This window comes from Cervus elaphus, chromosome 12 (assembly GCF_910594005.1).
Source record: "Cervus elaphus chromosome 12, mCerEla1.1, whole genome shotgun sequence".
NCBI lineage: Eukaryota > Metazoa > Chordata > Mammalia > Artiodactyla > Cervidae > Cervus > Cervus elaphus.
Window position 1 is genome coordinate 85607301 of NC_057826.1, and position 12002 is coordinate 85619302.

General features: G+C 36.9%; 1 protein-coding gene across 6 annotated transcripts in view; it reads right to left on the bottom strand.

The window, feature by feature from the left end:
• The window catches only part of MAP2K5 (mitogen-activated protein kinase kinase 5), a 260879-nt gene that overhangs the window by 198894 nt on the left and 49983 nt on the right, over positions 1–12002 (bottom strand). For all 6 annotated transcript variants that reach the window (XM_043919835.1, XM_043919834.1, XM_043919831.1 and 3 more), the window contains 2 exons: positions 9328–9376; positions 2140–2204 (listed from right to left, as the gene is read on the bottom strand). In XM_043919835.1, the coding sequence (XP_043775770.1) occupies positions 2140–2204; positions 9328–9376 (114 nt within the window). The remainder of the gene's footprint in view (positions 1–2139; positions 2205–9327; positions 9377–12002) is intronic.

A 12002-nucleotide genomic window follows, 5' to 3' on the forward strand; every position in this document is an offset into this window, starting at 1 on the left:
TCCAATAAAAATTATCTGCTGGGGTTTGGTCTTATGATTTCTCCTCTCTAGAATAAACCAGGACGGTAAATTCACAACAGGCCTTCAATTTAAAAATATAAACATGCTCGAGAGTCAAACATTTGGTGAAACAGCACAAATAAGTAGGTTAGACGTCTAAACAAATATGTTTGGATTCTATTCGAAGCCAATAAAAGAAGTTCAAAGAGTTGCTAGAAAACTTTTCTGTTTTATTATACCTGAACATTAGCATAAAAGCATTAAGAAGAAGAAAGGCTGAGACTTTGAAAACTGCTCCCTCTAGGGAACTCAAGAGAAGCAATTCGAGTATACATGTTCCTTCTTATTTCTAATGGTACCTGAACCCAAGAACCTTCAGGACAGGGTAAAAGGTCAAGTCAGATAAGAGTGAGGAGGAGAAGACCAGGACAAAGAAATGCTATTTATGTAGTACTAGGTGTTGCATCAGAGAAGGCAATGGCACCCCACTCCAGTACTCTTGCGTGGAAAATCCCATGGACGGAGGAGCCTGGTAGGCGGCAGTTCATGGGGTCACGAAGAGTCGGACACAGACTGAGCGTCACTTTCACTTTTCATTTTCGTGCACTGGAGAAGGAAATGGCAACCCTCTCCAGCGTTCTTGCCTGGAGAATCCCAGGGACGGGGGAGCCTGGTGGGCTGCCATCTATGGGGTCGCACAGAGTCAGACACGACTGAAGTGACGCAGCAGCAGCAGCAGCAGCAGCAGCAGCAGGGGTTGCATGGGAAGGACTGATAGTACAGATCCAGGAAAGGACAATGGTAGCCTCAAATTCTTTAGACAAATTAAGCATCACACATTTTAAGGGCAAGAGGGTAAGACCCAAGGATTGTGAAAGAAATGTGTTATTATTTAATTATGTGAATTAGCACAGTGGAAGCAATTAGCATTCAGACCAACTACTCACCATACTCAGTCATCTATAGGAAAACCACCCAAATATGTAAACATATCTTCTTAAAGGACTATGCTCCTTTAGGAGAAAGGACATTTCCTGGCTCTACCTACAGAGAGAATCGAAGCCCTAGGGAGGGAACTCTGAAGGAGCTTCTGACCTGAGAAATCTAGTTCTATGCCACGGCTGCATCTGAGCTGAGGATATTCTGGAATTTTAGGATATGACCTTTCATGTTCAAGGGCAACAGGGCAATTTTTAGCTATATTCACATGGTTAGTAAGAACTCAAAATTCTAAGAAAATCAGTAACCAATAAGAATATAAATTAATTATTTTACAACTTTGAAAATATATATTAATATCAATAGTAAAATATCTAAGGTAAAAACACAATTATAATGTGATGCAGGGGTAGTGTATATATGGAAAACAGCTCTCTGGAGGAAAGCTTTATTACTCCCTCAGGGCTTTCTTACAGAATATGGATTTTTTAATTCCTAGTGGAATATTTTTCATACATCATTGCAGACTATTAAGTACCAGATATTACATTATGTAGTTTAAACTTTGCACTACTGCATGAGAAAGATTTCCCTGTCGAGAGAAGTATCTTTTACGGTTAGCATTTTTTAATATGAAAATGAATACTCCTTTAGGCTAAGATCACTACAACCAGAATTTGGGAGAATTTTATAACTTAACATATTCATCAGTGTGTCGAAATTCTCTCAGGGGTGTAGGGTGAGGAGAGGAGGAAACACAACAGGAAGAGGCTTTTTAATAACTAAGTGTCGACACAGGGCAAAGCCACGGTATTTATAAGGTTTGTCTTCCACTGGGCATAGGTGTAAACAGGCAGGGGGGCTAGCATAGGGTGCTAGCAAGTTAAAAAAAAAAATAATGGTGTTAAAGAGTGAAAAAAAAATGCATTAAACTTCAGGCCAGTTAAAGGTATACCTGCTAATGGTGGACTACTAAATGCTCACCCAGGAGAGATGCAGACTCAGAAATATTAAAAAGGCAATATAAATGCACTTTTCCAAGCAATTCCTGAGAAAATAGATGCCTTGCAGAATTTTGGAATCACATGTGGAAATAAAATCTAAGTGCTGGTGGTCATTTAAAAATCTCTGCCGTGGAGAACTTGGATACCCACATTTGGCAAAAGTGGATAGAAAGTTTAAACAAAATTGACTACTCACTTGTAGACTGTGCCGCCGTTGCCATGACCAAGAGTGTCTCGATACCGTATGTCTTGTTCATTCATCTCCACAAGAAAGAAAGAAAAACAAAAAGGGTGTCATGCTGGGGATGGAAATGTCAAGGAAAAGCAACTCTGGGCCATAAACAACAAGCAGTCTGGGTCATTTCAAGTTCAGCTGCAAGAATGAGAAGATCAATACAACATTTGCTGTCCAATTTATAAAAGACGATACCAAGGGACAAAGTGATGGAAAGTTTAATGACAATTTGTTTGCCTGGGTCATTTCATTAAAGTTTGATAAAAGGTGTCAAAATGGAATGATATAACATAGCTCAAAAGGGTCAGGTCAGAGATACCGATAAGAACAGTCTCCAGCACTACAATAACAGCCGCCAAACAGCACGGCACAGAACCAAAGTCAGACTCGGCAAGACACACACCCTCCCACCCAGGAATCCAATGCACAATCTGTAAATACATCAGCCCCTGAAAACTCCTCAAGTGACCCTCTAATTAACATTAAACAAACTAACTGAATAATGTTAATGATTTTCCTAGATTTGACACTGCTTTTTGGGGGGGAAAATGATAAATTAGTACCCAGCAATAGTTGGGTAGAAATCTTATGGAAAAGTGCCAAATCAGTGCACTTTAAAAGGCACATATAGTAAAATGTTATAATGCATAAAAGGAAAACAAGTAAGCATGTGATTCATATAAACTAAAGTCATTTTTCTAATCTGTTATATACATTTTCTATTCCTATTTCTATTGTGCACATTTTCCCAGGTTCTGTAAAACTGTTATATCACAAATACTACTCTCATTTGTATAGTGAATAGAACTGAAATTATTTTAGTACTCACAAAATAATGTTTTAGAGTTTGAAACAACTCCCTAAGTAATTATTTATCAAATGGCTTTAAGACTAGTCAGATTCTATTTAAGGTATTCAGTAATTTTCTACACACTGGTCCAGTTGCTTAAAAATTAACTGCCAACTTTATTCACTAAGTGGATTCAATAAAGTGTTATTTTCCATATAGCTAAAGCTTGCGAAAAGCCACAGTAAGCCCTGAAAAAAAAAATCAATTTCCAGGGAACTGCACTGCCTTGCATGGGCAAAAAATGGATGGAGTTTTTAATTTAGTATCACCTGGAAAAAAAAATAGTTTGCTTTCAGACCATTATAGTAAAGCTTTAAATATTTTGCTCTACTCTAAACTTTCACCAATGGAATAAAACAAGGTTCCATTTATCAAGGGAAATATTTTTCTTCTATACATTTCTGAGGTTGAAGCTTCAGAGAGCTGTGATAATTAGGAATACAGTGGAAGTAACAGAAATAGCTTCCTTTCCAAGCCATTCTGCCAAACTGTAAAAGAATATTGACAGATTAATGTATAAAGGTCAATCTCAGCACCTAACTTAATTGTAGTTCAACCTAACTGATGTAATTTGCAATCAGCTAATTACTACATTTAGGGTCAGAGGCAAAATGACAGATGAGTCATAAAAATTGGAAAAAATTTTTCTTTTTGAAGGAAATTATTTTCCTCATTTCCTTTAAATCACTAATACAGAAAATAAAACATATTTCAACTTATATAAAATATGTGGCATGAAGAAAAGAAAATCTCATTATTCTGGACCAAATGATACATTTTAAAGCAGCATGAAATTGCACATAAAGTAACTTGAGATGCTAAACAAACTAGCAGAGTTGCTACTGGGTTTACCTTGATCAAACAGTATAAAATATACATATGTAAATATCAGTATATACTGGCGGGTACAAATAGGCTACTTCCTTGAAAACATTCCTCAAGGTAGCCTAAACATGACTGCAACAACCTAATTTGTACTAGTAACTTGCTGAACAATCTGTATCCTCATCACGGCCTGAAGTAAATTTCTAGGAGAAAGTTCATTCAACGTCCACAAATTCTGAACTGGTAGCAATGAGGTTTCGGAGAAGGCAATGGCACCCCACTCCAGTACTCTTGCCTGGAAAATCCCATGGACGGAGGAGCCTGGTAGGCTGCAGTCCATGGGGTCGTGAAGAGTTGGACACGACTGAGCAACTTCACTTTCACTTTTCACTTTCATGCATTGGAGAAGGAAATGGCAACCCACTCCAGTGTTCTTGCCTGGAGAATCCCAGGGACGGCGGAGCCTGGTGGGCTGCCATCTATGGGGTCGCACAGAGTCGGACACGACTAAAGCGACTTAGCAGCAGCAATGAGGTTTAAGGGTAAGCTGGATGCAGCTATAAGATCTGGGCCCTTAGAGAGGTCACAGTCCGATTACATCCCCTCCATCTACACCACACCATCAGAACTTTCCAGGTAAAAGGAACAGTAGTTTCCTCTTAGAAAAATATAAACATGAAGACTCAGTGATACTACACATTCAAATAAAATACTGTGAGAGACCTAGGACTTTTGAGGGGGCTTGATTTTGTGATATTCTGCTGGAGGCAGAAAAGGCAAAGGGGTAGGTCTCTAAGTAGCTTCAATGATTATAATCCCAACATCAGTCTTTTTTTACCTTTAAAACCCCTAGGCTGAAAAGAAAAGTGGAGCAGCCACTCACCTAGCATGCCAACTTAACCAGGAGTGGTAGACAGGAAAAAGGCAGGGGCTGAGCGGAAAGCTTCAGCGATATGGGGATGTTACGGATGCTGTATGAGGCATAGGGGTGTGTGTGTACAGACAAGTGTTATGCGCATGCCAATACAATGTTTAGGCAATTCAAGGGTGGAAATTTGGAATCCCTCAGATAATAAGAAAGATTGTAAGAGTATCATTAAGATAAAAATGGTTTTAAAGAGTAAGTTCTAGAATTATGTCACTCAAAAAACAGTCTCCATAAAAAATTAAGTGTTTCTACAGTGTTTTAAAGTTTTATATAGAAATCTGCCTATACTGTAAATAGACTGGTAGATTTTTCTATTTAAAAATATCAGATCTTTTTGCCTATGGGAACCTTCTAATTTTTATAGAGAATATAAGTATTAATCATGTCAGAAAAGTTTTAAAAAGGAAAACTATTAGGGTCAAGCTTATGAACTGATTACAACAAATTTTAAGAATTGTATATCTGAAAAAAAAAAAGAATTGTATATCTCTGATCAAAATGGGTTACTTTCATTGATCTTAAATATGAAACAATCATTAAAGGGATAAACAAATAGCTAACAACATATCTGCTTTTTTAGTTTAGAAAAGCATATTAATTCAACTTTTCTAAAATGAAACATAGGAACAGTGCTCGTTATGATACAAAAGTGGGATTTATAAGCCTACAAAGTACAGTATTTAAATATTACAGTTGAGATAGGGTAACATAAAAGTCATATTTTTACAGCATTTTAAGCTTATAACCCAATTCATTTGTGTCACGTAACTAGTCAAGGTGAGAATTCAGTCTTTGAGGATACTCAGCTCTGCGATCTCAGTTGATCCCATGGGTAAGTATGGAGGGACAGCCTCTCCATCAATGGTCACTGGCCCATAGGAAGGAAAATAATCAACTGAAGGGCACTCAAAAGTTAAAAGCAATTTCATCAACTACAATGTTTGTTTTTAAGAAGAGAAATCACATAGCTCTTTAAATAAGAAGTAAAAGGAAGTTTTTATACAATTAAAGATACCAAATAACTTTTCAGTATTAGTCAGTTTCCTTGTTTCAACTAAAAAAAAACAAAAGCAAATAAAAGGCAGAATAACAGATGTGAGGGAGGAAGAAGAAAAAAACCCTGAGAGTTACAATTACGTGTCAACTGCCATGTTGGCAAATGACCTGAGAGCCATGAGCGGCACTGGGCTCTGATGCTGCTGGGGGGCGGGGGGCACCAGGAAGGGCGGGAAGGTTTTGTTGGTGTGGGGAGCTGAGCTGTCACGTAGTCTGGACACACACACTCTCGTCCATATTTAGGTCAGACCTAAGATGAACTGTAAGAAGCTACGTGTTTTATATATTGGTAATAGGACAGTTTTTAAAGCTAATTTTACGTTGAATACTATTTTTCTTCCTCCTTTTTTTTTTCCTCCTAAACACAGGAAGTTTTTTTTAAGGTATCTGAAGTTCACAAAACAACAGTTTTGTAACAGGATTAGAATTATTTCTAGATTTCTGACTTCACAGTACATTTATACTTATTAGGAATAGAAAAACACTGTCACCCTCTCCTACAAATTCTAAAAACAGAGGAAAGACAACTTTAGAGATGCAAAGGTCAAAGTCATACATCCCTGGAGTAACTGCACTTTTTTTAATCCTTTAAATTGACCCACTGGGCCATTTCTAATCAGTTTCAAATCAAGGGCCAATGTTAAACAGATGATACTGCACTACAAATGAAGTGGGAAAAACACATTCAGAAAACACATCAGTGGTACTGACTTATAGTGCTCAATAAAACATGCCAAAAATACCTTATGTTTTTTTTCAAGCAGGATAAAAAAGGAATCCTCCATCAAAAAGTGATTACAGAAAAACAATGCCTTCATTCCAATGACTAAATGTTAAACTTTCTAAAAAACGTTTGATTTAATATAATATTAATGAAATTAATGAGGAAAATGAAATGGAATTCAATTATGGATCAACAAAGAAAATATTCTTTGTTTACTGTCTGCCTGTATTAAGAAGAATCAGTACCTATCGCTTATAAATCATTAAAACAAAAATGCTCAATTAATCTTACTTTTATATGTAAAGGTCTGACAGAAACCAGTCCTATCACCAGACCTTTGCTTCACAAATTGAAGCAATAATGGTTTCAGAAAGCAGTCACACTCTATGAGCAGACAATTGGAGAGATTTAGTAAATCCCACTTTATAGAGCAGAGACTAATCGGAAAACACAAGCCAGTCAAATGTTTCTTATGAACTGTTGACACTATATCAATGCTGAATCAATTGGTGGCATTTACTCTGAGTGACAGAAAAGAAATAAATATTTATATCACATAACCTATATCAATGAACCCAGGCAGAAAGCTATTTCTAACCTGTCAATATTTGATTATCTTGAAGAATCATGTCCCTTTCTTTTAATGATTAATATGAATTCCTTATTAAATCTAAGTGGAGGCTAGTGGAAAGGCAAATCATTATTAATGCTTGAGAGCATAAACCACTAAAATAAAAAACTATGCTTAAGTGTTAAAGTATCGTTAAATGTGACTTACATCTTCCATAGCAAGTGGTGTCAGTGTTCAGCCCAGAAATTTATTGACGCCACAATGGAGCATGTTACCTCACTGCAATGCAATCTCGCTCACTCTTTACTTACCTGATAGCACCAAGGACTGAGGAATTAAAAGGAGGAGGAGGTATTCTGCAGACTTCCAAAGGTGGGAATTCTTTGTTTTGTTTTGTGAATAAAAGTAAACATTAAATGGCTAATCCTTAAAAATAACGAAATGCCAGGCTGTTTAACGTGGGGCTTCACATTCCCCACGGAAAGCAATAAACAATCTTTAAGTGTCAAAAATCATTGCCATGACAATTCTCCACCAAAGAGAATCTCCTAACTGAGAGCACTAAGATATTTATGGTATTAGATTCAGAATACTAGGAACATTTCAGAATGTTTATTTTTTTTGCCCTGAAAATAAAATGTTTTTCATTTTTGAAAGAATTTATGACAGGTTATTTTCCGTTGCCTGGGTTGAACAAATGTAGTTAAAGCTTCTTAATTTATGTCAATTTTGAAATATATTTTCCAGCTGAAGAACACAAGTAACTCATAAGTTACAGTTAGTAACTAGAATGCAAACACGTTGGGAGATACATAAATATCCTAGGCTCAATATTTCAGCTTTTAGTCAGGTTTTGTTTCATATGTTTGAAAACATGCAGGGCACTAGGGGGATATATACACAGACCTCAACCGAAACAAAAACTTTGGCTGCTTAAAGTTAAAAGTCCTATTAGATAAACATGATCTAAAATTTGGGGACCAATAAGATTATACATACAACATCAGCTTCTCCTTAGCTGTACACTGCATAGTTAAGGACTAGAATTCACACACTCTGGATGACAATCAGATGTCAAATACAAATCAGTTTACTTTTTCTAACTATATTCAAGAGATTACATGCTAAATAAATAAGGTTTCCAGAAGTACCACCATACAGTCATCATTTTAAGGCACACACATCTACTAGGCCACCAAGTTACAGGTGATATTAAAGGACAAGCATGGGGACCCAGCTTTGTCTTCTTGACATGCTCCACTACAAGCACTTGATTCATGAAATGCCAATGAGGCTTGGAGAGGTCAGCATGTGAAGGCACTGAATAAGCATCTGAGATAATTAAGATTTCAGCCTTCGAAACATGGACGGGAAGTGAACAGCAGTTAAGAAAATCAATAAGAGTCTTTTATTTGCGGTGACACAGATGTCTCAGTCAATAGAGCCTAATAGGTAGGCTTGATCGCAATAGACAGGCGCCTGCCTCCAAGGCTATCAAAGGGCTTCCTCTATAACAAACATTAAAGCGCATTTATGTTGCTATTGAAGAATCATGGACCCTGTAGGTAGCTTAATTTACCAGTGTATGTTTAAAAGCACTATACTATTTCAGATGTGTCCATTTACCTGAATCAAAATTAGTGAGAAATAACTGGCCTGCAGGCCCGTTTGTCCCTCACTGACTGGAGTAGGTCATTCTGCTTTCGATGACCAGTCAGCTGGACAAACGGAGGGTTCCTGAAGGCCAAGAATTTTAAATGGCAAAGGTCTGCTGTGACTCTGTTCCTCTAAAAAGCCAGTGTTAGTTTCAGGACAAAAGAAGGAACTAAGGTGAGAAAGTTAACAGTTTTCCTTTTTCTCCCTAAAGATAATGAAAGAAGCAGCCACCTCGGGACGCAGAGCCATTCCAACAACCCACGGTTGACACACTTGTTCAGAACTGATTAACTTTTCCACCCTGAGCTGGCAGCAGGATGTGTGCGCGGTACTTCAATCTGCCGGGAGTGAAACCCATTAGCACAGTTTGAAAAACGTGCTGCAAATTGTTCTGCCAATCAAATTAAGCCATGTAATTCATTTATGACAAGAAGAAATTTATAGACCCTTTATCTGTTTATTAAGTTTACGGATTAAAAAAAAAAAACTAGACAGCACTAAGTTACTATCAGAAAATCTTAATCTGTAATGACACCTACCTGGCCATTGGCTAATATTTTTTTCAGTTCGGCAGAAGACTTCTTTAAGCTGAAAAGAAAAGGCATAGTTTTTAATAGCAAATTCATTAACACCTCTGAACAACACTGAACATTCTAGACTAAAATACACTTTTGCTTTAGGTATAGACATAGACTACACTTTTTACATCCTTATCCCTATCTATTTTCTAAAGAAACTAGCCAAATGGCAAAGGCATCAGTAAGAGACTGAAGCCCATTAGTAATCTAAAGCAATAAAGAAGCCTACTGTAATAATGAAGTTAGACTGTTGCACAGGCTACTTCAGACACTTCTCCTTGCTATTAGTTCTGCTATTTTGGGGTAGCCTTTCAGTGGCTATTTTATGTTGAGCACTACCAAGCACTTAGGAATGCCCTCTTAGAATGTTCACAGCAAAGATTAAAGAACTTCAAAAGATAAAATACTTTAAGTTTTGATTTTTTTTTATTATAGTTAAGAGTTACAATTCAGCTTCCTGAGAAGCAAATGTGTAGCAGAAATAATCGCAGTATTTACTCACTGTGTGCTCTGGAAGGAGATACTGAGCCTCTCTAAATCTCAATTTCCTCTTTTTATAAAGTGGGGGAAATATCAATGTTATAGTGCAACCAAGAAAATTAAATATGACAAAAAGCCTAGCACTGGGTTCTGTAGACAGTATGCATTAAATCAATTTTAGCTGCCTTCTCTGTCTTTTCTTCTCCTACAGGTATGACAGCCAGTTTCCAGAATTATGTAAGAAACATGGAAATGTTCTTCTCTGGTCATATATGACTATGTAAAAATTTATATGGATGAGCTTAGGGAAAGTGGTCAAAGGATGCTATGAAGTCCTTCTAGCTTCATACTGAGTTATACCTGTACACATTCACTCAATTAGTAGAGTGGTGTATAAAACAGTACCCTTTCCCATCAATGTTTTAATTGAAATTTAAAGCTTGTTAACTCTATCCTTAATCTATCTACTCTAACCCTCTCCCCATCTGCCAAATTAACTCTTCCCTTTGGTAGTTATCTGCAGATGTCTTTCTTTCCACCACAGCCTTTCCGAAGACTGGAAGCTCCCTGAGAACCAAGACCACATCTTACTCACGTCTCTATATATTCCATTTCCTTCCCACCCTTGAGCCTAGCCCAATGACTTGACACATATCAAGTGTTTGATAAATGGGGGTCATTATTCTGGTTGTTATTATATAATAGTACACACATACACACACACACACACACACACTCTCACTCACACACATTCATTTGTTACCTTTAATAAGTTATATTTGAGAAAACCTCAGACTTCAAGTTTGACCACACTCACCATTCCAAGTTATAATTATTTTTCTTAATAAATACTTCTTAAATTTCTTAAATCAAAACTATGGGCCTCTAGTCTCTATATTCCCCAGACTTTAGAAAATGTGTCTTCAACCAATGATTCTAAACTTTAATAACATCCTCCCAAGTCTAAGAATTCATGCACTAAGCAGCAGTTAAGAATTCTGCAGAATAGGACTAAATCTGAAATATATTAAAAAAATAAAATAACTGCCTAAAATGAGACCAGCTGAAAATAAAATAATAGACTCTACTATTTCCCGAGTGATGAGCATGTGCCACACATTGTGCTAAATGCTATTACTTAGTATCCTGATCTAATGCTCACAATAACTATACCCCTGTGGGAGTTAGTTATGGGGGGGGCGGTGGTTACCTCTTATGTATAAAGAAACCCAAGGTACAGACCTTGTTCAAGATCACTCTAGTCTATCTCTCTAACATAAATACACTTTTTCCCCCCCTGGAAAACATTTGAATCCTTTTATTCCCAGAAATAGTCCCAATTTAATATTTGCAATTATTATAAAAACAGAAATAACCAAACAATGCCCAGGCAATGTTTCTCCACAGATATTCCATTATGTCATGCAACTTGAAATAATAACATTTTGATTCATTGCATTTACACAACACCTTTCATCCAAGAAACAAAACGTGATTCCTTAATACAACTTCATCAATCTTCTAAACACCAGCGGTAGATGATGGAAAATTTAACCATCCTAATTTTACAGGAGAAAGCCAAGATGTTCAGGAAAGGCCGTGCCTTGGCAGTGGGACTTGATCTCAGTAATTATGGCCTAGGAACACCATGTGAATGAGTAAGCTCAATTTAAAAAAAAAAAAATTTATTTATTTGGCTATGCCAGGTATTCCTTGCAGCATGTGGGATCTTTCAGTTGCAACATGCAAACTCTTAGTTGTAGCATATGGGATCGAGTTCCCTGACCAGAGATTGAACCTAGGCCCCCTGCACTGGGAGCTCAGAGTCTTAGCCACTGGACCACCAAGGAAGTCTCGTAAGTTCAATTTAATGAATAGTCATCCACCTAAGGCAAAGACCAATTCATGCTTTAAGAGTGACAGAGGAAAAAACTGATTTCATTCATTATGCCAATATCTGGCTACCAACTTGATCTGGTAAAAAATTACATTTATATATCCTGGCAATTTCTTTGTGCCCCAGTTGACTATCTGGTATCTGTGACTTGAGCTATCTAAAAATCACTTTAAAAGATCCTTTAAAATTTAAGTGTGATACAACTGTCACCTGGGTATGACACTTTAAGGGGACACTGAGATATTCAAAGAAGAGTGAA